The following is a 27,439-nucleotide window of genomic DNA, read 5'->3' on the forward strand; positions in this document are numbered from 1 at the left end:
GACCCCTAGACGAGAAGCGAGTGTCCTTGTATTTTCCTTCGACGTGTTCTTCTATTAATTATTCGTCTATTTCGTTTTAGGGATACCGCTGTGCATTTGTCTGAGAGAAATAATCTGTACTTATCTGTCTATACTTTTTTAAGGAATATATTATAACCTTTCGAGACTGGCTGAATGACGAAAGTCAATGCCACAAAAAAAAAAAAAAAAAAAAAAAATCATTGTTTGTAACTCTATCTACTCAGGAAACCCTCATAATTCTTCTATAGGTCCACATTTTAAAGGCGTTAAGTCGTCTCATTGTGTCTAGATGTAATGTCTATGATTCCACTCCATAGTATAGTACACTATATACGTAACATTTTGTTAGGCGTACTTTAAGAGCTAATGTTAAATCTTTGCCACATAGGACCTTTTTCATTTTCATAAAATTAGAACGTGCTTACGTTACGTGCTTATGTTTTCCTTACATCTACATAAAGTCTGAGTTCTCCCAACAGACAGATGTGAGTGTGGAACTAGCATTGCTGATCTAAATCACATCTCAATACAAGTGCGTGGCTTCTTCAAGAATTGCAGAAAGCAGGTTTAAAGAAGCCATTAAACTTAAATATACTATTAAGTGAAGATAACACAACAATTTTTAAAGTGATTATGGTATTTTTGCAAAAAAATAAATTAAAGATGTGAATGAAAAATTGATTATTTCCTTTGTATCTGTATCTATTTGTTTATGTCTTGTATGCCATAATGAAATCTCTCTGAAGAACTCTGAAGAATTATAGAAATAATTCTTACTATCAAAAATTTACGTGATACGTACTTAAACATTTACAAAACTGACTTTTGCAAAAGTGCTGACTTTTTTTTATTAAACATTTGTTTTTGAATTTTAAGTAGGGTGACTGGCTCATCATCAAGTATTTAGTGTAATGTGTAAATACCATGAAGCTGACTTTACTTAACAACAAGGAATTTACCCAACACAGACACACTTCAACATATATATTATTGTACAATAAATAAGCCAAGTTTCTGAAGTACGACCAATTTATACTGATATTACATAAAAAAAGATCGCAAGTTCAAAGATCGTTATCGGACGTTTCAGTATTTCTAGATTGTGTCATCAAATAATTATATACTCGGTGACTAAGGTTTTTTATGTATTTCAGATAAGATTATATGAATACAAAATAAAAGTAGGTATATTGTACATTTCTGCCTCTAAGGTTTAATTCCATTCCCTTTGAAAAGTAGCTTCTAATTTGTAAGCTCTTCAGCGTCAGCCAATAAAATAGGAAATAGCAGTGGCATTATTTAAAGAGGATAAGAGGAGGATTAGAGCATACCGTTCAAAGTTGCAGTTAAATATTGCTTTTCTCCCGATAAATTTTCCATAGCTCCAATCAACTTTACACTCACCCTTCCATCGTTTCTCTGCCAGATAAACGGATTCTGCCAGACACGGCATATCGATTAGCTAATTTTTAATTTTGTTTTTGTGCTTCTCACTTCTCACCTAACATCTGAAAGGCCATTGTACGTCCACAGGCGTACGGTCAAGTTTTTTCAAGCAGGATGAATATTTTAATACTCGGATAGTTCGATGAAATAACGTCCGATCAGGGCATCGATGTCAAAAGTATTTACATTTATTTCTTTTTAGGTATTTTTATTAAGGTAAAAAATGATCAGTGATAAAAAAATCCATCTAAATATAATATGCCTGTAGGTTTTCAGTTTTTTGGTAGGATATTGTTCACCCCTATCTACACGTGTTGATGCACCAGATAAATATGGAAGATGGAAACTGCTTCACCCAAAAAAAGCCAAGGAAGTTACGGAAAATTCTAGATATTGAATATCAGCGTTGAAAATATTTATATAATTCATTGTCTTTGTTATCAGAGGGATATAGATTTCAGTCAAATAAACAAATTATAAATATTATACAAGTATATGCTCCTACGGCTGATAAAGATGATGATGAAATTGAAAGTTTCTACTACGATCTGGAACAAATTCTAAAATCAATGAAGAAACATCACACTACAGTAGTAATGGGCGATTTTAATGCCAAAATTGGACATGGATGTGTGGACGGTTATGTGGGTGACTATGGATTAGGAGAACGAAACGAACGAGGAGACCGTATGGTACAATTTTGTCAAGCGGAGGAGTTAGTAGTTGCTAACACTCTTTTCAAGTTATCTAACAGACAACTGTACACATGGAAATCTCCGAGTGACACCAAAGGTAGAGTAGTCAGAAATCAAATTGACTTTGTCCTTGTTAGACAAAGATTCCGCAACTCTATACTCTCAGCTAAAACCTACCCAGGAGCAGATATAGGCTAGGATCACAATCCTGTAGTAGTCACATTAAGAATAAAACTAAAGATCATTCAAAAACACATACAGAAACAAATTGATGTGAGAAGACTGAGTGAACAACATATAAAAGAGAAAACAATAGTGAACATCAAAGAAAATTTACAAATAATAGAGAAACTGAATAGAAATACTGATAACATAGACCAAAAATGGGAGAATATTAAACATGCCGTAATGCTGGCAGGGAGAGAAAATTTAACACCGAAAGAAAGGAAACATAAAGAATGGATGAATGAGGAAATACTACAGTTGATGTGTGAAAGAAGGGTACACAAAACAAATAATCCGATAAGATACAAAGAAACAGATAAACTGATAAAAAAGAAAATAAGAGAAGCTAGAGAAAGATGGCTAAGTGAGCAATGCCAGGAGTTGGAACAACTGGAGCGAAAATATGACTTTTTTAATGTACACAAAAAGATTAAAGAAATGACAGGAAGGAGAAGAACAACACAGACAGGACAGATCAAAGATACAGATGGTATACTCATAACAGATTTACAACAAAAAATGAATCGATGGACAGAATACATATCACAACTTTTTGAGGACAAAGATAGACAAGAAATCTCAAACGAATATACAGATGATACAGGGCCTGATATAATCAGAGAAGAAATAGATTATGCAATCAAACAAGCGAAAAGTGGTAAGGCCCCCGGTCCTGATGAAATTCCCGTAGAACTGCTCAAACTTATGGACGATGAATCTATTAAAATACTCCTAGATCTATTTAACACAATATATAGAACTGGAATAATACCTAGGGAATGGCTCCGTTCGACCTTTATACTACTGCCAAAAAAGGCAAATACAAGGGAATGCAGCGAATATCGTACGATAGCTTTGATGAGTCATGCTCTAAAACTGTTCCTGAAAATAATCCATAATAGGATCTATAGGAAATTAGACGTAGACATCAGTAACACTCAGATGGGATTCAGAAAAGGGCTGGGTACAAGGGAGGCTCTGTTTGCAATGAACGTTCTCTCACAGAGATGCTTAGACATGAACCAAGAAATTTACACCTGCTTTATTGATTTCGAAAAGGCCTTTGACAAAGTACAACATGAACCACTAAGACAAATTCTAATAAAGAAAAATATAGACAGCCGAGATATTCGAATTATATGCAACCTATATTGGAATCAAACAGCAAATGTGAAGGTTGAGGATAGGCTAACATAAGAAATTCAAATCCGTCGAGGAGTCCGGCAGGGATGCATCTTGCCGCCACTTTTATTTAATCTGTATAGTGAAGCTATCTGTGAACAAGCACTCGAGGAAGAAGATCTTGGTCTGATAATAAATGGTGAGACGATCCACAATATAAGGTATGCTGACGATACGGTTCTCCTAACGGGAACGCTAGTAGAACTACAACATCTCATTCAAAGTCTCAATATATACTGTAACAGTTACGGCTTGAAAATTAATTTGAAAAAAACTAAATTTATGGCAATCACGAAATCAAAGAACATCAGAGCTAATCTTGTAATAGACAATACAACGATTGAGCGTGTGTCCTGTTATAAATATCTAGGTGCTTGGATCACAGACGATACTGATCAAACAAAAGAGATTAGATGTAGAATAGAAATCGCTAGATCAGTCTTTAATAGAATGCGCAAACTCTTTTGCAATCGTGATATCAACATAAAGTTACGAATACGAATGCTGCGGTGTTATGTCTTTTCTACCCTGTTGTATGGAGTAGAGGCTTGGACACTAAAACAGTTGACCACAAAAAACATCGAAGCTTTCGAGATGTGGTGCTATAGGCGCATTCTCAGAATATCATGGATGGACCGCGTCACTAACACGCAAGTACTCCAAACTTTAGACAAAAGATGCGAAATTCTAAATGAGATAAAAACTAGAAAGATGGAATACTTGGGGCACATTGTGAGAGGTGAAAAGTACGAACTTTTAAGAAATATCATGCAGGGCAAAATTAAGGGCAAAAGAAGTGTGGGAAGAAGAAAAATATCGTGGCTTCGTAATCTACGTGAATGGTTCGGGTGTAGTTCGATTGAACTTTTTAGGCGCGCTGCTAACAAAGTCGCAGTGGCCATGATGATTTCCAATCTCCGCTAGGAGTGGCACGAGAAGAAGAAGATCTATACAGACACACATACACACACTCACACACACAACATATGAGCATTAAATTTGAGATATTTCTCGTTAATTAATACTAATCGCAATCCATATTTAAATCTGAATTTCTGAACCTCTGAATCATCTCCTATAATTTTCCTTTTGGTAAGTTTGTAAGTTTGAACGGTTTCCTTCTTCGCCAAGAAAGTTAATTCGGCCCATGCCACAAAACCAGTTTCGCTTGAAGCTAAAAAAGATTGCATTAGAATCCGTTCAGCAGTCGATTCATACTTCTCTTTAAAATATTCATGATCAAGATGAATTAAAAAAAGAAAAATGTTTGTTTAATCAAGACCTGTGTAAAGCAGCAAACCTATCGTTAAACAATTGCAAAATACACAATTGGACAATGTTTGCAAAAATTTTGTAACTTCAACATGCAACACTAAGAAAGGGAAATGTGGAAGCATTGTATGACGAAGTAATTGAGGAAATTAAAGTTTCTTTAATCGATAACAATTTTTACGTAATTGTCGATGAAAGTACAGATGCATGTGGTCGATATATGGTGCATCTTATAATCGGCGCTTTAAAAGGGGATTAAACATGACAACCTTATTTAATAGCTGCAAAAAAACTAATAGAGAAAACCAATAATATACGACTGTAAGCCATTTCATTCAGCAAATTACAACGAAAACCATTGTAATTGACATTGGCTATACATTTTTACATCATTGGTTATATATATATATATATATATATATATATATATATATATATATATATATATATATATATATATATATATATTATAATATAAAAGGCCAATATTATTTTTCATTTTTTATTTAAACTAAATATCCACCCAGATTTCAAGAAATAAATTTGATAAAACTAAAATATCCAGTTATTTAAAATACTTCCGGGATTTTTAAATTGTCTGAATGAGATGAACTCATAAGTACTTAAACTCTCCCCTGTCCTGGTTATTTAAAAGCTTCAAGAACGGGAAGAGAAAGAAGGGATGCTGATAGAGTGACAGCAATTTCCTTTTTTCTTTCAAACTTCAATATTGCAAAGTAGTTCAAATAAATTTTGTTTGTTGCTGTGGTGGTAGAATGGTGTGAGGATTGGTTAATATATTTAAGAAACGGCTACGTTTTAAGTATTCTACAGAAGACTTAATGGACTCTTCGAAAGTTTTTAATTAAAATGTATGGTGAAAATTCTACACATAAGTATTTTATGCTAAAATTACTAATAGATAGTCTTATTTGTTTGTAATACAAGGGTTAGTAATACAAGTGTTTAGGTAATATTGGTTTACATTTTTAAATATTTTAATAATTTGAATATTTATGCAAGAAAAAATCATTTTTAAAAATTTTCTGGAAGAATTTCATCCCTTGTTATATATTTTTTAATTTTTTTATAGACATTAAAGAAAACTTGCTAATTATTGGCGTTGCCATGTGCAGAAAACGTATTATTAATAGAAAAGAATTAAAAAAGGTTCTTGAACAGGTCAGTACCAATAATATGCCAGTTAACAACTTTTTTTCACCACTTGTATCTTAACTCTTAGTTTTTGTTGTGGTTCTCCCCTTAACATTTCTCCTCTCTTCCATATAATTGTTAAACTTTTTGAAGTCATCCAGTTTCTGTTTTTTATTTTTCTTTTCTGGTTATAGAGATTCTTTTCCTGTCATTAGCAGTGCGTTTTCTATTTTATACGACTTTTCATTTTTTCACATTTTCTGATGCTATTGTTGCTTGTTTTACTTATCATAGCACTGTGTAGATATTAGTATATAAAAATAACCTAAATTTTATAGCTCAGGAACCAGTTCTCACGTAATGATTCGTCCAGAATGATGACTGCTGTATTGGTTGAATTGCCTGGCTGCCTTATGCCATCTCAGCAATGGACTATTTTGAATTTTCTACGAAAAATGGTTCTTTTGGCTGACCTCCAACATATTATATTTCTAAATAGAAGATGTAGAAGCAAATATTACAATTTAGTGTTTATTTGGTTTACTGGGTATATATCCAGTTCCAACTTTCTAAAGGTATTTTCTTTTGTTTCCTCTCTTTCTGACCATTCTTCCTTATTGAAGGTATCCTTTGCGTCTACTTCTTATTTTGTATCAGTATTACTTCTTTCTTCTAATCGATAAATTTAGTCCAAATCATCTATTTCTTCATCAACTTTCTTCTACCTTTTTTTGCATCATCTGAGAAGCATCCTAAATTATCATATTTTTGACTAACAATATTATATCATTAGTGTAACACTCATTAAAAACAAAAATAGTAACACTGGATTAGTTTAAGTATTTAAATCGCTTAAAAATTTACCATTTGTTATGACTCTTTGCAGATTCAGGGCCCAAGTCACTTTTATCAGCGCACTTCTTAATAAAAATTATATAAATAAAAATTGGAGTACCACAAGGTTCAGCACTGAGTCGTCGTCTACTTTTCCTTATATTTATAAATGACATCACTAATTAAAAAATCAATGGAAACATTTTTCTTTTTGCGGATGATACCAGTGTCACCTGGAGAGACTTTAATATTGCAACTCTGATCTACTTAAAATATAAATTTGGTCTGACTCTAATTTACTCTCTTTAATTGTGGATACGACAGTAGCCTGCCATGCAATAGGATCTATTTCGAAGGAAATCAATTTAGCATCTTCCAAAGAAACAAATTTTTCTTTGTTCGAGTTTCATCTTCAATATGGTCTTCCTTTTTGGGGTTCTAGTACAGCTGCCTAATCTGATGTTATTTTTACGGTACCTTTATAGTCTAGGCGGGATCTGTTTTGGATTGGACATTTTCCATAGGAAGCTATTTTTTTGCTGGAATCCCTGCAGGATGTGCCCAATATCGATAATCACGATATGCGCTATGGATATGCGATATGGACTTACAAGCTCCATATTCCGTCTAGAAAAACCTTTTAATATGTTTAAAACGTGTGCTAAATTTTATTAAGATCGGTCAAATAGGTTTTGCATAATAATTTTGCAACCCAGCCTACTGGAAAAAAATCGCAAATTTTCAAATTTATAGTAGGCCCTAAATAAGGCCCTCAGATAGTTGCATATTTTTTTACATATAAAGGAAGGCTCACACTTTCAAACGCTTTTTGTAAAATTCAAATCGGTTCACTAGGAGAGCCTAGAAATTTTTTTAAAGTTTTAAACATTTTTTATATATAGGTATTAGGCTTATTAACAAATTGAATAACTTTACGAGCTTTAAACATATCAATTTCAAAATTTATACACTTAAAGAACATTAAAAGATGCTTCTTTAAAAAAAAAGATACATTCGGCTTACTGGTTGCCGAGATATTGAAGGTCAAAGTTGGCATCTATTTGCCGTGTAACCATAAGTGATAGAGGGCTCGTTTTTAAACAAATACCCTCGTCTTGTCAAGTACTTTTTACGTAATGCGCTTCATGGCAAAATCCATAAAAAAGACAAATAAAAAACCGTTTTCGCGTAAAATGTCGCTCGGAATGCATGAGAGGTGGTGGTGGGGGACCAGGTGGTGGAATATCTCGGCAACCAGTAAGCCGAATGTATCTTTTTGTTTAAGAAGCGTCTTTTAATGTTCTTTAAGTGTAAAAATTTTAAAATTGATATGTTTAAAGCTCGTAAAGTTATTCAATTTGTTTATAAGCCTAAAAAATGTTTAAAACTTTAAAAAAAATTCTAGGCTCTCCTAGTGAACCGATTTGAATTTTACAAAAAGCATTTGAAAGTAAGAGCCTTCCTTTATATGAAAAAAAAATATGCAACTATCTGAGAGCCTTATTTGGGGCCTACTATAAATTTGAAAATTTGCGATTTTTTTCCAGTAGGCTGGATTGCAAAATTATTATGCAAAACCTATCCGACCGATCTTAACAAAATTTAGCACACGTTTTTAACATATTAAAAAGTTTTTCTAGGCGGAATATGGTGATTGTAAGTCAAGCTTAGATAGTCGAAAACATTTAAAGGATTAACTTCATTGTTTTGTACTTTTTTTTCCAATTATTGCTATTTTTTCAACAATAAACATTAAATTTTCAATTTCTAGCTAACGAAATATTGTGTAAAATTGAATAACGAAACTTTTAACTTTGTATAATTTTTTCTCTAGGATCAATATTTTCCGAATTATAAACGAAAATAGGAGCAAAAAAAATGAGAAATTTTCAATTGTTTTCAGATTTTGTTAAATAAAAAATTAAGCACAGGGTTTGCGACTGGCGCATATCGTGATTATCGATATGGGGCACATCCTGAAGGGATTCCAGCAAAAAAATAGCTTCCTATGGAAAATGTCCATTATGGTCTGAATTTCTACAGATCCCGCCTAGTCTATTATGTACACAAATTTTTTATGTGTATATACTAGGGTACCACATGCAGCAACTTAACTTATTAGTTCGTAAGGTTTTATTATGCAATTTGCAATTTGTTTAAATTTTGCAATGGATTGTTTAGTTTATTATCTTGTATTTTTTGATATTGACGATTTATGTAATTTTAGTAAATTTTAATTTGTTATTGTTATTTTTCTGACTTTTTGTAAGCTTTATCCATAAAATTGTGCAGTTTTCAGTTACAATAAAGCATATTTTTATTCTATTATATTCTATTCACTTCCTACGAATTTTTATATTTACTGTTACTTTTTTATAATTTAAAATATTTTCTTTAACTTTAAATATATCCTTGTGTATACTTTAGACTTCCTTATAGTATCCGAAAACGTTTCTCGATGCCCTTAAGATTGCTATCAACTTCGAGAAGGGAAAGAAAAGTCTAAATTAGGAGATGATGGTATGATTATAGCGTTTTTTACTGAAAAATAACGCGGCGTTCTTCTAAAAATATTGCTCACGTGGACTGAATATTTAAGTGAAGTTGCTTGCGTCTTATATTAGTATACATGTTTTTTGATTTTATCAAAAATGAAACTTGGCTGAAATTTTAAGCAGGCTAAATTGGCTTTGTTATCGTTTCTCTTTTCGGAATGAACGTTTCATAGGCCCTATATGTCTCATTTTTTACACAAACATATTCCAAGTCAACTTAAAAGTAATATTTCTTTATAAAACTTTTTTAAATGACGGTAAAACACCTTTACACCTTTAAAACGGCAAAGAGTTTATCAGAATGTCTATAGAATAAAGTGGGAACACGGGCGAGAACCGGCGAAATACAGTGGATCACACAAAGCAGTCGAGTGGTGAAGATAACTGGGGAGCTATTATCCAGATTATCCTTTAAATGGAATAAATGACCATGAGGGGATAGCTGGATCGTTCTTCTGCACCTTATCTGCCTTCTTTGAATGTTTTTATCCCAAATTGTGTTGTTCCCGCATATAACATTGTATACGGGTGACCAGAGTATGCATTACTCAGGGGATCATACCTTACATAGAGGGAGCGAAGTTTTTAAATGATTTAAATTACAGTTTCATTAAAGTTTAAACTTACCGTATTATAAGCTTTTAAATTACTTAGCTAGTTAGTCAAGACTAGCTATAAATATTTTAAATTAAGCAAAGAAAAATAATTTTTAATTTGGTTCGTGTATAAATTTCGTTTTGATTGGTATTTCCGAATCGTGAAATTTCAATATTTTGAGTTTATTGGTTTGGTAATAATAAAATAATTAAATATTTTTAAGACATTTTCCTGATTTGCTATTTAATTCATTTTAATTTGGTTTATTTCGTTTTACATCTGACAATCTTGAATCCTAAAACTACAATTATTGTTGGCTATTATACCGGGTATTTCATTCATAATTGGAAATATTTTAACTGTAGATTCCTGGGTTCAAAATAATAATATTTAACCCAAATCACTTGGCTCCTTAATTAGTTACAGGGTGTTTTATTTAAAAATTTAAAAACTATTTGTACCCAGTGCTTTTGATATATCCTTGTCATACTTCGCAGAAAGTGTGGGTACTGTACACCCTACTAAATTATGTTAAGTAGACGTTTTTGGCTACTAACAGAGGCGTACGATAGGAAAAAAGTGAATGGTCGACCCTTCTCAAATTCTACGCCACTTGCGGAATTGTTATTTTAGCACAATTTTTCGATTCTCCAATACTTTTTATGTAAATAACATACTCTTTATTTTTAACAATAAAGTCTTTATTTTTCAAGATATTTGAGGTTAAAAATGAAGCAGCTGAGTTATTTTGGTTAATGTGTTCTGTATCTGTAGAGTAGGGAGGGCGAGTTAAGTTTCACAGCACTTAGGCCACAATTGGCCCACTGTGCATCCTCCCAGGGAGCTGTCACCCTTAGCTCATTGTTCATCCTGCCATTCCTAGGAAGGTGGATAAGTCACCAGGAGACATTTTTCTTTATGTGGGCAGGGGGGGCCAAGACTTGCAGAACGCGTACTCTCGTATTACCGATAACTCCGGGCATTCACATAGGACATGCTCTACAGTTTCGTCTTCTCGTTCACACTTCCTACATAGAGGTGTGTCTGCTAGCCCCAGTGTGTGGAGGTGTTTGCTTAGTTGACAATGACCAGTTAAAAAACCAACTGCTAAACGTAGGTTTTTCCTGGTCATTCCCAAGTAGTTCTTTGATGTTGACTCTTCAAGGTTACTTAGTATTACCCTGGCAAGTTTACATCCTTGCCCTTCTTCCCATCTTTTTACGGTTTGCGTATGGGAGTGACATTTGACAATTTCCGCAATTGTTGTAGTTGACCAACCAAAAAGATCACCAGGTCCTAAGAGTCTTAGGCCTACCGCCTTCCTAGATAATTGGTCAGGAATGCGGTTGCCTTTATTCCTATTGTGTCCTTTAACCCACCTCAGGATGATGGTATGACCATCCGAAGCTTGAGTTAGTGACTCGTGACACTTTATTACTAAACCTGATGTGACACGTGGTCTACTCAAGGTTAGTAGCGCTTGTCTGCTATCTGTGCAGATCATTATAGTTTTCCCTGCTATACCTTTTTGGGTTATCTCTTTTGCGGCTATGGAGATACCAGTCAATTATGTCTGAACTACGTTGGCATTTTTGCCCATACCCCACTTTATTCTTAGGTTCAGTGATCTGGAGTATATCCCGGATCCTGAGCCTTCTTTCATTTTGGAGCCATCGGTGTATATGCAATAGGCATTAGCCACGTTTGTCTCCATATACTGTCTTGTTTCAATTTTGTAGGGTTTGTTAAAAACAAACTTTGGATCAATTGAGTCGCAGCCTGCCTGTAGCAGTGGTAGCGCATCCAACTCTCCCCGCCAGAAACGAGTTCTCAATTGTCCCATTCCTACATCAAGGTTTGCACCAGCTGAGCGCAGTCGCAACATTGTCACTAGCGCCACCTCTTTGACATATATATATATATATATATATATATATATATATATATATATATATATATATATATATATATATATCTAGAGGCGTGATGCCAACGATCAACTCCATTGCAGCAGTTGGTGTTGTTTTCATGGCACCTGTTATATTTATGCAAGCCATCCGCTGAATATGATTTAGTTTGTTAATCGCTGTTGCCTGTAGCACTTTTGGTACCCAAGCAATAGCTCCGTAAGTTAGCATTGGCCTAATGACAGCGGTGTAGACCCAGGCGATCACCCTGGGCGTAAGGCCCCAGGTGCGTCCGATCGTTCGTCGACATTGCTCATAGGTAATATATGCTCTTTTAGCTCTACCATCTAAGTGTGAGTTCCATGTTAACTTCCTGTCAAGGGTAATGCCAAGGTACTTCTACTACTGACGAGATGAAGTACCTTGGTTAATATGTTAATTATATCTGTGTTTTGGGTCATAGGATTATCGTTATAAAAAACACATTTTGACTAAACTTTTTATAACAAATGTTCAATGTGACGCCGATTTACCTGAATAAGCCTATTAATTATTCTTTCTTTGTAAATAATTTAATAACTTTGTAACAAATAAACTGTTCTCTACGTTTATTTACAATATCACAATCGGATTAATACAACTTGAAGCAATTCTTCACATCATTTAAAAAAATAATGCTTATGCTTTCATGGTAGTTGCGTTCAAGTGCTTACGACAATTGAAAATAAGTTCAGGTTTTGTAGTTGACTCTGGTTTGAATTAATCGTTTCGATCTAGTAGAATGATGTCATTGGTGTTAGTTGTTGTTTTTGTCAGTAATGAAAAAGATGATTAAGTGAAAATGGTGCGACATAACAATTTTGCTAATCTTGAAATGCGAGATATGTTCTGTGTTTATGTAAAAGAAAATTATTTCTGTCTTGCTGCTGCTCCAAACTTTTAGTAATATTTTCAGTCCATTAGGAGAGACTGGAAAATTTAAGCCTAAAAGTGATGTGGAACGACCTTAAATTTTAACGTTTGATCAGGAGGATGATATTCTACGACCTTACCACTTAACACCCGTACAAAATGTATTACCAGATTATCCTTTACGGTTGAAGTTTGCTCAGTGGATGATAAATAAAAAAACCTAAATCGTAATTTTATTCAAAATATTCTTTTTACTGCATGGCTAAATTTACACCTAGAAGAGTATTTAACTAGAGAAACAGCCACAAGCCATAGTTGGGATATTGACAATTTCCATCTATTTCCAGAATCGCATTTTCAACGTGAATTTAAGATTAATGTATGGTGCGGTGTATTCGGAGATATGTAGTTTATATGTAACGGCACTTTTCGACGATCTAAAAGAATTGCCAGGTAACCAAAGAAGAGATATGTGGTTCATGCAGGATGGAGTACCGCCTCATTGTTCTTTAATAGTATGAAACTATCTAGATCAGCAATTTTCTCATCGTTGGATTAGCAGAGGTAGTGAGGTTCCGTAGCCGCCTATGCGCACTATGGCAGCTAATAGTAAATTCTGCTAATTTTATTGCAATTAGTCAAACATATTTGTTAAAGTTAGAAGATCATTTAACGAAAGAATAAATAAGCTTATTGAGGTAAATGGGCGTCACATTGAACTTAAAAAAGGTTTGGTTAAAATGTGTTTTTTGATCGGTGTCTTTTTGTTATTAAAATTGTTCTTTTATTTAGATTATAACAAAATGGGTTTTTTAATTTTCAAAATATGTTTTTAAATGTTAAATGCATATATTTGTTTCAAAGCGTTTCAAAAAATAACATTTTTTTTGTTAATATCGATTAAAATTTACGATCCAAAAACACCGACATAATTAATACATTAATCAAAATAACTGTGCTACTTAATTTTTAATGTCAAATATCTCGAAAAAAAAATCGTTTCGAAGGAAGAGTATATTATTTACATAGAAAGTATTGGAGAATCTAAAATTGTGCTAAAACAGCAATTACGCCAGTGGCGTAGATTTGGGAAGGGTCAACTATTCACTTTCTCCTGTCGTACGCCTCTGGTAGTAGCTAGAAACGTTTATATAACAAAATTTAGTAGGGTGTAGAGTATGACAAGATACTTCCTACCAAGTATGACAAGGATATGCCAAATAGTTTTAAAGTACTGGGTACAAATAGTTTTTAAATTATTAAATAAAGCGCTCTGTAATTCCGTAAGAAACCATATTTTATTGAAGTGATTATTTGGGTTGAATCTTAATATATTAAGCAGCCGAGGAATCTGCAGTTAGAATATTTACAATTATTAATGAAACTCTGTTAATACAAAAGTATTTTATTGTAGATGGGCAGTGTTGATTTTCTTCCTAATCGAGGCTAGGTGGCTTTCTACATATTCGTGAAGTTGAGTCCAATGTAGTAATGTAGTGTGAATCTTCGTATTCCAACTTCGGTCCCTTTGACACGGACGCGAAAAACCGACACAGATCGGAAGTAGAACGAAGTGAAGCGAAGTCGCATGAAGTACCTGTCTACGCTTTCGTACTCACTGCACTTCGATCAACTGCATGATTAGTATAGTGGCCGCTTAATAGTCACTACATTTTTTTATACTTTATGATGAGCTCTTCTATTTGTCTTTTTTACATAGGCTCTCCGGCGTAGCCTAGCACCTAAAGTAGTAATCAAATATTTTGCTGCATTGGCATATGGTATTTGAGCATTATTTATGACAGATATGGGTTGGCTCTTCTTGTTTGTAAAATTGATGTGTACTTACTTGGTTTCATTTTATTCGCTAGTATTTAGACCACTTATTAATTTTGTTAAGAGAAAATTGCGGTTTCCGTGTTGCTTCTGCTTGATCTTTAATCACAGCCATCAAGGCAGCGATCGTCGGCTAAGTTGGTTACTGTATTATGTACTAATTCAGAAATGTCGCTGATGTATAATATGTATAGAACTGGTCCCAATACACTTACCTTGCGGTACTCCAGCATTAATTTTGCTGGCATTTGTTAGTTCTCTGAGCTAGTTAATAATTGATTAATATTTTTTTCTTTTGTATTTATTTCTTTCTTATTTTTCTTATTTACTGCACTGGATTTTTTTTCATTCCTACAACGTTAATTTTTTACATCTTTTGTGTGCTATTTATTCTATCTATTTATGTGTGTTACTTGACGTTAATTTAAAATATTATTTAAAAATGTACTACCAAATTTTAAGTAGGAGAGACCTACATAAACAGTTCCCATTTAAGCTCATTGTTCTGATGACTGCATAGCCATTCTATTCTTTTATCCTCCCAAAAAATGATTTAAACAACAACGGCCACGCCATGCAGGGCGATGGCAGAATTGAGAAGATATCTGGATAAGCTAGCGTAGCTAATAATCGTAGAAAGCGAGAGTAGGCCCAGGATGTGAGGATTGTAAATGACCTCGAGGACGTTTATCCTAAATGGACGAGTGTCCTGAGACCGATAAAATCAAGCCTAGGTGTCTCGTCCAGTGGGATTTCACAGTTCCACTATGTTTGGCTCTCGCAGATTTTAACGTACGCACAATAGGCCAGATTTTTGTTGGATTCGTGGCAATCAACTTCCAATAATTTAATTATCTTTTTATTTGGGGCAAATTAAAAACTAAAGAAAAATAGAAAAACTAATAAATATCTAGACGAGAACTGACTTACAAACTACAATTTACTATTTTTACTAGGAAGGAATAAGCTACGATTTTACTTTAAAATAAGTTTATTTTGAGGTTTCTATATATGGGATCTGCTTTGACTTTGAAGGAACATTGGAAAGACTGGTGGAACGATGGAAAAGAAATATAATTTTTTTTATTAAATATTCCAATTAATTTGCAATCTGTACATTTTACAATAGACAAATTTTAATGACAATTAGAAAAACTGTACAGTGACAGTTTTCTTTTAATTTGCGTTTGGGAAACTTGACTACTACACAACACTACACTATAGAACAGTACTATGGTTCAAAAATTTGACAAGCATATCATGTAAAAGATACCTTCCTAACCTTACCCTTAACCTTTGCTGGACGGGACGTGTCATTAGGGATTGAGCCAATGCGTTGGGGTGATTTTCTATCCGTTCGTCATACTTCTGGGATAACTACGATGTTTCTTTTTTGGCAGATTTCATTTTAAGATCACGAGCAATAACACTTTTAGTTACCTACCAATGGAGTATTAACGATCATCCGAGGTACTTTGCACTACAATCTTTGTAGGACTTCGATATTTGAGTGAAGAACATTCCCCTGAGGCACGCCAGACCTTATTGTATATAGAGTTGTGGTTTTGTCTTGATGTAAGTGTCTATTTTAAAGGTAGGATTTGAAGATAAGGAAAATGTCGTTCGGTAAGCTCTACTTTTGATTTTGTATAAAAGTCCATCATGCCAAACTTTGTTAAAAGCTTGTGCGATGTCTAAAAATGCAGTAGATCAGTATATTTTGAATCTTCCAAAGGATTTGTATATTTTTTTATTACTTGGTGGACTTATTCGATGGGGGCATGTTTAGCTCTAAATCCAAATTGATGGTGAGGAATTAATTGATTTGCTTTTAATTGGTTATATTTTCTCTACAAGTAATTATTCTAGTAATTTTGCTATAGAAGGGAGTAGGCTAATAGGATGTTGTTTGCTTAGCAGGTTTTCCTGGTTTAGGGATTAGTATAAATTGGGCTACCTTTTACAAAAGCAGAAAGTACCCAGTCCTTAAAACAGCATTGTATATTTGTGTTAAATACCTCAGTCCCTTATACGAAAGTTCTTACAGAATTGTAGCACTAATTAAGTCCTATCTTGCAGTTTTTTTTGGATTCAATATATGTATGGATGATGATGATGAACATGATTAATGATAAAATTTTAAATGGGTAGTTTCAGTTTTTATGTGGTGTGTAGAAATGCTTTCACTTTATCTTCAGTGTTGAAATTATTTTCAGCGGGATATGCTTGGAAGAATTTTTGTCGGCAAAAACATTAGCTTTATCCTCAATCCTTTTTGCCCAGTGACCATCTGTAAAACGTATGGGAGAGTTTCTAAATTGAGGCCTTTTTAATTTATATAATAACTCACTATCTTTCCTGAAAGTTTTAATCTTAAAGAAAAAAAAACTGGATATGAGGCTTAAGTGTATAGAAAACCAACACAGACAAACAGATATCTAAATTACAAATCAAATAACAACATCAATATTAAAAATGGAATAATTATATCCTTATACGATAGAACCAAAATTACTTGTTCTAATGAACATTTGTTTTTAGATTTTTTTAGCGTTTATTCTTCTTCTCATTGCTCCGTCTCCTTTCGAAGGTTGGCGATCCAAATGGCAATTGTAGTTTTGGAAACTGCTGCGCGAAAGATCTCTGCGGATGAGCGGTCGAACCATCTCCTCAGGTCTTTCAGCCACGAGTTCTGGCGTCTTCCTACTGATCTTTTGCCCTGTACTTTTCCTTCCAGTATAACTTGAAGTAATTCATATCTTTCGCCTCTCAGCACATGACCCAAGTATTGCATTTTCCTCTCTTTGATTATTCTTAGTAATTCTTTTTGTTTACACATGCGACGAAGTACCTCAACATTAGTAACTCTTTGTACCCATGGAATCCTCAACATTCGTCTGTATATATACATCTCAAAGGCATCTATTCTTTTTTCTATTTCAGAGTCCATTGTCCAACTTTCACAGCCATACAGTAAGATAGAAAAAACGTAACATCTGATCATTCGGATTCTAAGCTGTAGACTAAGGTCTGATATTGTAAAAAAATGCGTTAGCGTTTATAAATAAGGAATTTTTTAAGAATAGACAGAATGAATCGCAACAACCTAGTACGGATTCCTATAACATTCACAAGACACCATATTAGGAAAATAACAATAACATACATAAGGGGATTATCAGATAAGCTTAAGATAGGAATTCAATGGACGAATAATATTATTGTTCACGTTAAGGGTTTTACCAGCAACAACCATGCAAATGATCAGATGGTGTCAATTCTACTTAAGATTTGCTTTGAAGACAGGCCTAAAATCGAAAACCATAAAATAATATCCAACGAAAAAGGCGGCGAAAAACAGGCAAAACGCAAAACTCTATCTATTGGAAATATAACTCTCCGTTTGCAGTTCGTAGTTCGCGTTACTTTACGGTCAGTTTGAAGGGATTTCGGATTTAGTGTTTATCTTGCGGACATTCAGCGAACAGAAAACGCGATGATGCTGACTTAGATCTGATTATTTTTATATATGCCTCTTGCTTAGCGGAATAAAATGTCGAATAAGCTAGTTTTTTTATAACCCTTGCATATTATTAGTTAACTGGACACATTCTTCTTTTTGTTATTAGGCTTATTTTCCAAATCAAGAATATTCCTTTTTGAATTTAAATATTTAATATGTTTATTTTATTTTCGAACTAATTTTTCTTTGGGTTTTGTGATTAGTAAATTTTTTATTAGTTTCGAGGCGTTCGTTAGTTTCTCGACAATACATTTCCAAATCATCGAGTGGCCAGCAAGATCCACGGATTTGACAACTGTATATTATTTTTTATGGGGTTATTTAAAAGACAAAGTGTATCTAAATAGGTCACAGACTATCCAAGAACGGAAAGATAGAATTATAGAAGAGATAGCACTAATTTCTTCGGAAATGATTATAAAAGTCTTGATGAATTTTCATTTAGAATAGATTTCTGTTTCCAAAGACAAAGTGGTCATATTGAGCTCCACTTTTATTTTTTTGTTTAAAAACCTAAAGTTATATTCGTTATTAACAATATTGTAAAAATATAATTATTCTTAAAAATAATTGGACCAAAGTTCACATTTGAATGATATTGATACCAATTTAAAATTCTGTAATGTAAGTAGAGAAGTGTTTTAAAAATATTTGACTTCTCAGTATATGGGGAGCAGTTTTTGTTAAATATATTAGGTCAAATTTACTTCATATAATTCTTATGGACTTGTGAATCAAACATAGAATTAATGACTTATATTTTTTCAGGATGATGGAACTATGGACCACGATATAGATGGGGATGGTGTTATTAATCTGTCTACATCACAAAGACCATCTGCAGCGACGACTCCAAATATTATTGTGCAATCTACAAATACTGAACAGGTAACTTCACTTTTTAAATAAATTTTAAAGCACGTCACTACATATAGACTTTATATTAAATGAATTTTCATTATTAGTAAGTTCAAACTATCTATTTTTTAAATGAATACAAATGAATTACTTATACCTGACATCTACTTAAACAAAAAGATGCTCAATATGGGTAATGTCAGATTTGATTTGTTTAGCTTTAAAATGGTTTCGTAACAAAATTAAAACTCCTCCTCCACGCTGCCAGAATTTGACAATTCATTATCTGAGTAATATTGATTTAGCCAAATTTCTAGTATTGATTACATCGTAGTTACTTTGGGAGATGGAGGTTCGAAGTTCATCCAGTCTAGTACGTATTCCTCCAAGATTTTCATAATAAATAGAAATAGTGTTTGTTGAGTTTTTGAAGCAGGTAACTTTCGCAAGTTTCGTTTTATTATAACCTATTTTTAAGCCATCCTCAACTCAAGCCAACTGCATTTTTGACCAAATTGTGGTGCACCATGTTTATTGGCATGTTTTTGCCTTCAGATGTCTGCCTCATTCGTAAGATCTTTACTACATCGTTCTAGGCAAGACCAACGCCTGTAATCGGCGTTTATTCTTTCTTGAATAATAGTACTTGCTGATTTCGGGATGCCATACACTATTAAATTATTAGCACGTTCAGCACGATCCTTAATTTCATGCAATAATGTTTCCACATTACTTGTACGATCAACATCCTGCTGCTGCTGTTGCTTAAATGTGTCTAGCTCCTCGTTTAAGGCCTTAATATGCACCTCTAGTTGAATAAAAGTTAGATAAAACAGGGATCTTTTTGATGAAAAGCACAGTCGTTGCAGAAGAACAAAAGAATCCGATTTGAACAACAATGGCTCTCTGCTCAGTTCCACAAAAACCCGAACATTTCTTCTCCAATAACACGTAAAATAGCACGGCAGCTATAACATCTAGGAGCTTTCTCAATTTGATCATTATTGATTGGTTTTACAGTTCAACGTTTTTTCATTTCATTTTCACAATATGACCTAAAAAATTTTGGATCAGAAAAAATTAAGTCTGAAGAATAATATCTGCAAACCAACGACATTGGCTCAAAAGTTTTTATCAGGTCTGCACTTTTTGTATCAAAACAGTTACTATTAATCACTTATTTTAGTTTAATTAGGAAAAGTAATTACAAGGATAACAAGCACATGTGATTAATTTTGAGGTTGGGTTACTATGATAATATACTAATGGAGTAAGAAAAAGAGGCAATAAGTCTAAATAAAAAAAAAGAAGTTTTAAATTAAAATTGGCGAATATAAAAGCTGTTTGTTACCAAATAAATAAATCAGATTTTATATAATATTTGATTTCGAACGTCTAATACATGAAATTCCTAATTTTATCACTAATTTTGTACTGCTAATTTAGGTTAAAACTTGAAGTAGCCTTTTTGTGGTGAAACAGAGTAAGTAACTATTAACCAAGTAAATACTGTTAAATTTTTTTAGAAATATAGTTTTAATTTAGTTTGATAATAGTTGTTAGTAATTAATTTTAAAAGAAAAAATACTAAGTTCCTTGAAGTCTAGTAAATAATGAATTTGATCGAAACTGGTATTATGTGAAATAATTTTTTGTAATGATTTTTTTAAATACGTATAAAACCGATTTTTACATCCTAGACTCCGGTTTCAATGGTCCGCGAATACCGCCTGCAAATACCGTCTTTTAATCTGTCTTTTAACTCGAAAATCAATACTCCATCCAACGACTTAGACATGCTAACACCACGATGATTTCGCCACAGTCACACTCTATCCGAGAGTGACTCTATATCGGGGACATCTGGCCCAAACTCTTTTAATTAAGATGAAAAATCCAAATGCATTAACGCGGCTGACACAGAGCGAAGTTGTCGCGAAAGAAAAAAGAACAGACCGAGGTTTGCGTGAGCGGAGAAAAAGACGCAGAAACGAAAGGCGGCGAATTGTACAGCGGTAGACAGCCCGCAGCCTAGCCGTCTTGATTAGAAAGGACACCACTATCGAGCCTTTATTCCCTATCCCTCTTGCTAATCTTTAGATTTGCCGCCTTTACGGATGCAGAATTTTTGTATCTAGTAGAAACCCATTGACCGAATTTCACGCCTTCTTGAAACAAATATTAAAAGGGACTAATATATATTTACATGTATGCTAAATATAAAACCCAATAAATTAATAGTAACGAATAAATTCTTTTCCTTAATGTATTCTTTTAACTGATTAAAACTATATGATCAAATTATTTGGTTTAAAATTACTATGCTCTTGTACAACCAGTTACCATATTTAGAGGTAACATGTATGCCATAATTACAATGAATTACTTATATATTATTTTAGATCGGATTAAACACGCTTGTCATATTGTCAATTATAAACAAATATAGGTTACATATTAATCTTCACAATTTCATTTTATAATTTTTTTGAAAACGATTTCTGGATTGATAATTCAAACATACAAGATTTATTTTTATCGTTAGAGTTAGTTGTAATTTAATCCCATTTATAAAATATGTATCAGTATAAAACATGCCAGAAAGAAATAGTTTCAGACTTGACTTTTGTTAGTGAAGTATGGAAGAGAATAATAAAAATCTCTGGTTTGAAAGACGTACCAATTATTTCTAAATTAAAAGTAGACAAGTGGATTTTAACCTCTCATGAAATAACTGACACCTTTAAAAATGTCTTCAAACGGTAACTAAAATGATACTTAGTTGAAAAGAAAATAATAACAGAAAATGCTGTCCTCTTTATAAATGATAATTAAAACGATCCTAAATACAGTATTTTCACTATTAAAGAACTGCAAAATGGTTTATCGGAATTAAAAAAAAAACGCTAGCCTGGGCCCAGACGACATCCCGGTAATATTTATAAAACATCTTCCTTACTCAGCCAAATTCTTTATTCTACTTTTAACTTAATTTGGCAAAATTATAAATTTTCATCAATTTGGTTTAAAGCTATAATTTTGTCTGTTTTAAAACGTCAAAAATCAAGCCTACAACTTGACTTATATAGACCTATCAGCTTGACATGTTCTATGGGCAAATTATTGAAAAAAATGGTAAATCTCAGATTAAGGTGGATATTAGAATCATCAATTTGTTTAATTTTAGAACAAAATGGTTTTAGGCAAAATCCTTCGGGCGTTGACAATATTCTTGGTCTGGTATTCATAAAGTACAAGCAACCAAGCAATACTGTATTGTAATATTTTCGATATGAAAAGAGCATTTAATATTTGTTGCAAATTCAATATTCTGAAAGAACTACATTATCGAATATTCGTGTAAATTGCCTAAAATTTATTAAAAACTTTTTACAAAACAGGTCTTTTTGCGTGAGAATACATAATCCTTACTTAGAGGAGAAAATTGAAGAAAATAGAACACCCTAAGGAGTCCTGGGGCCTGCATTATACTTAGTGGCAATAAAGAATATTATTAACAATCTTACTAAACCTCTAAAGGCTCCAATTTTTGTAGAGGGCCTTGTCTTTATAAAAGGTAACAACACCATATTAATGGTAGTACTTTCTAAAGCAATTAAAACAATGGTATCTGAATACCGGATTCAAATTTTTATTAATTAAAACATCAGGAACATTTTTCTCCAAAAATGATGCGACTTTGTTCGAAAAAAGGTTTTATTCAAATATTTATCTATATATCTACCTGAAATTAGAAAGAGGATATGTATATGTTTAGTCTCAGTTAAACCCTAAAACAAATTTTAGATTCTACACAGTTGTTTTTGTAGTTTTTTTTATTTTTATAATTTTTTAAGGTACATATATTTTTTACAATATTTCTCTAAATGTTCACTACTGTTTGCGATGTTCATTTACCTCTAAACATTTTTTTCAGCATTTAACTACCAGATATGTAGTTTAATTTATTTACTGCAATCTTTAAAATTCCAAACCGTTTCCGTTTGAAGCGTCCGCATCAAAAATCAAAGCTCTAGGAATCACAATCATTTATTTCATCCATGAATTGTTTCGTCAATAAATTTTCCTCACAAAATTTCTCCCCAACTTTTGTCTTCTAATCCACTTTGAATTAAAAGTAAGCAAATAAATTTGAACACGTTGCAGTTTGTGACCCTTTTCTTCTTTTCCATTTTGCTGTCGCATATTTTAGTAAAAGACGAAGTATACAAAAATAAGGGAGGCTGGAGGTAAAGAAAAATAGTGTTGGCGATACAATTTGGTTTAGATGTGCCAGACAGAGCTGAATTTGGCCATTGACCCAATTGCATATTTGAATCCACAACCGTATATGTATATAAACACACATATATGATTTTTTGGAAGTTCTAATTAGACGTTTTAGAAAACATAATTAATACCTGAAAATTTAGGATATGGGGTTTTTGGATATGTCCAATTATTCTAAATTATTTAGAGTTAAGAGATTATTATTAAGTTAACTAAAACTTCCTTGTTTAAAATATAACGTTCTAGAAGGCCCATGACTTGGTTTACTATTATTCTCCATTCTTTCCTTCATAGCTGCTTTATTTTTCCAATTTGGGATTTAAAGTTCTTCTATGTCTTTTTCGGTATTATTCTTCCATCTGATTTTCGGCACACCTTTCTTCATCTTTCCTCCTATTCTTCTCTTTAGTATTTTTTTGGGTAGTGTTGTGTTGGTGATCCTCTTAATATGTCCCAACTATCTCAGTCTTTATGATTTAATGATCCCTACGGTATTTGGTTCTCCATACATCTTCTCTAGTTCTATAGAGAAGATCTTTTTATCCAAATTCCATTTCTTAGTTTTCCTCCAAATATTTTCTTACAGACTTTTCTTTCTCACACTTGGACCATAACTTGTTCAGATTTGCTCATCGTCCATGTTTCACTGGCATATACTGCTATAAGTCTTATCACTGTCTTATATGTTCGTATCTTATCCGTTCTCGACAAGTTTTGACTTCTTAACAACTTGTTTAGAGCAAAGATACAACGACTACCAGCCATAATTCTCACTTGGATTTCTTCCTTCATATTTGGTCAGAGGACAAATGTGACCTAAAGAATTATAGACCTATATCGTTGGTCAGTCGAGTACACAAACTATTTATGAGAATTAATACCAATCGGAAAATGGATAATTACCAACCGGTTGAACAGGCTGGCTTTCGCAAAAGATATAGTACATCAGACCATCTGCTGACAATGAGAACACTGATAAAGAAGGCAAATGAGTACCAACTACCCGTATTTCTTGCCTTCGTAGACTATGAAAAGGTATTTGAGAGTATAGAGATGAGGGCTATTGAGCAAACTATTAATAATTGTAGAATAGATTCAAAATATAGGCAACAAATGCATAATATATATATATATATATATATATATATATATATATATATATATATATATATATATATGAAAAGGCCACTATGATAGTAAAACTAGACCAAAAAAACAAATCCCATCCCCATTAAGAGAGGAGTTAGACAAGTTGACGTAATATTTTCAAAGCTTTTTAATCTAGCCCTAGAAGACATCTTCAAAACTACAAGTTGGTAAATATATGATATCAACCTTAATGGCAAGCAACGAACTCGCAGATAGCTCCCAATACGCCGGCCTTAAAAAAAGAAAAACAATGACGAACACAGACGATCCTAGGAATATATATATATAGGCCAAATTCTGGTACTTGACAAAGAGAAACAAAGTTTTGAAATTACTAGAAGAACAAGACTGGCATGGGCAGGATTTGGAAAACTCAGTTGGATACTGAAGAACCGCAAAATACCTCAATACTTGAGGGGGAAAGTGTTCAACCAGTGCATCATTCCTATCATGACATATGATACCATCCACAACTAGCCACAACAGAAAGGGCAATTGAAAGAGCAATGTTAGGTATACGACTATCAGATAAAAACAGGAACGACTGGGTAAGATCAAAAACAAAAGTTGAGAATACCACAACAAAAATTACCAAACTTAAAGGCAGCTTTGCAAGTCACACTGCTAGACAAAAAGATCAACGTTGGAACGCCACAATACAAAAGTGGAGACGTCAGATGACATGGATTTACATTTTCTGTATTATTATTTAATTCTCTTGTGACCATTCTTTCATATATCCTTTCTTACTCTTCTGGTAGTAGTAAACTCTAGTAGTTTAACAGGTGCTTTATACTTTTTTTTGTTGGTATCTTCTTATGTTCTTTATACATATCTTTTTTGACAGGCACATGATTGATTTGGTTTACGGCTTTTCTATCTGGCGATCTCTATTTGCCTTGGTATATTCTCTTGTGTTGGAAGTACGTGTTCATGATGATCATATTTCTTTCTTTTTGCGAAATCTATTAGGAAGTGGCCATTTTCATCCGATTCTTTATCCAGACCATATTTTCGTAAGGTGAGTACGTATATTTCTTCTTTTCCTATTTTTGCATTAGCATCACCTAGCACTATTTTCACATCATATTTGGGACTATTTTTGAATTATCTATTTGGTTATAGAAGTTTTCGTTTATGTCTGTTTTTTTCAGTGTCTTTGTATATAAACATATATTACATATATATATATATATATATATATATATATATAAAGTAGTCCAAAATTTTTTGACTAGTTTGGAAAAAATATATGTAAATACTTTTTTCTTTTTGGGTGTGGTAGTCAATAAAAACAGAGCTTTGCTAAGGCGTACTATTTATTCTGAATCCAAGCTTTCGGTGATTTTTTGCCACCTTTATCAAGGTCTACAAAGAAAATTACTATGTTGTAACAATTTGAATGGTGCCAAAAAAAAAACGCTATAAAAAACTATAAAAAACTTACCCGAATGTAAGATTCGTGGCATAAACAACAACGTTAAATAACATGATAATGCTGAAGTTGCAACTAAACTTAAAAAAGTTACTGTTAAAAAAACACTTTAAAATTACTAAATACGTTAAAAGTTAAAAACAAAATGAAGGACGACATGTTAAAACAGTCGTCGCTGCAGGCTTGATTTCAGTCACATTTCACGAGCAGAAAGAGAAAGTGGGTGGACAATTATTGTTTAAATAGTTAGGAGAAAATACAAAAAAAAATACAAAAAACAAAAAATACAAAAAACAACAACGTATTTTGTGAGACGTTATAAAGTTGTTTTTTGTATTTTCTCCTAACTATTTAAACAATAATTGTCCACCCACTTTCTCTTTCTGCTCGTGAAATGTGACTGAAATCAAGCCTGCAGCGACGACTGTTTTAACATGTCGTCCTTCATTTTGTTTTTAACTTTTAACGTATTTAGTAATTTTAAAGTGTTTTTTTAACAGTAACTTTTTTAAGTTTAGTTGCAACTTCAGCATTATCATGTTATTTAACGTTGTTGTTTATGCCACGAATCTTACATTCGGGTAAGTTTTTTATAGTTTTTTATAGCCTTTTTTTTGGCACCATTCAAATTGTTACAACATAGTAATTTTCTTTGTAGACCTTGATAAAGGTGGCAAAAAACCACCGAAAGCTTGGATTCAGAATAAATAGTACGCCTTACCAAAGTTTTTATTGACTACCACACCCAAAAAGAAAAAAGTATTCACATATATATATATATATATATATGTAATATAAATGTAATAATAAATTATACAAATATATATATATATATATATATATATATATATTTGTATAATTTATTAATATAATATTATATTATAAGTATATAACTATAAATATTGCATTTTTAAATTTTATTTGTAAGTCAAAGAAAGTTATTATAATTATCTTTAATTTTTTATAAAGATTTCATGTGAAATCGGAGGAATTTTCGCAAGAGACTTTTAAGTTGCAAGAAATTGTTAAGCACTGTCCTGTTGTGTGCCGCATCGTTTTGTATGTCCAGATAATATCGCGGCGAAAAGACCGCTGGATGCTGGATAAAACGCATATCTCGTCATCTCCTCGTTGTAGTCATCGGGAGAGAGGTGGCGAACTGTTTACACCGTTAGCTCTCGGCTGAAGAACAGTTAACGGAGTAAGAGAGAGAGAGAGAGGGAGAGCATCGTCCAGCCAGGGAGTGGCTGCTATTTCAAGCAGAATAAACACATGGCTGTTTTCTTTGTTCCGGCAAACTAAACAACCATCCTGGAATCCAAACAGGCTGGCCAGTCCCAAATTCAATTTAGTCTTTGCATGCGGCATATATCCCAAAACGTCAACACCGACATCTCGCCAACTTCGGTTTCAGTTGACCGTTAGTGTGGTCGTTCGTTCGCTTACTCGCTTGTTTCATTGCTCCCAGCTCTGATGATGTTACCGATGCTGGACGCTTCCGAACACTAGATCGGTGATAACCTCAGGGAAGTCATAACAAAGAAGCC

General features: G+C 32.9%; 1 protein-coding gene across 3 annotated transcripts in view; it reads left to right on the top strand.

Annotated features, from left to right (window-relative positions):
* The window catches only part of LOC140452434 (forkhead box protein P1-like), a 426,859-nt gene that overhangs the window by 227,518 nt on the left and 171,902 nt on the right, over positions 1–27,439 (top strand). For all 3 annotated transcript variants that reach the window (XM_072546691.1, XM_072546693.1, XM_072546692.1), the window contains exon 3: positions 18,929–19,048. In XM_072546691.1, coding sequence (XP_072402792.1) covers positions 18,929–19,048 — 120 coding nt within the window. The remainder of the gene's footprint in view (positions 1–18,928; positions 19,049–27,439) is intronic.

This window comes from Diabrotica undecimpunctata, chromosome 10 (assembly GCF_040954645.1).
Source record: "Diabrotica undecimpunctata isolate CICGRU chromosome 10, icDiaUnde3, whole genome shotgun sequence".
NCBI classification, from domain to species: Eukaryota; Metazoa; Arthropoda; class Insecta; order Coleoptera; family Chrysomelidae; genus Diabrotica; species Diabrotica undecimpunctata.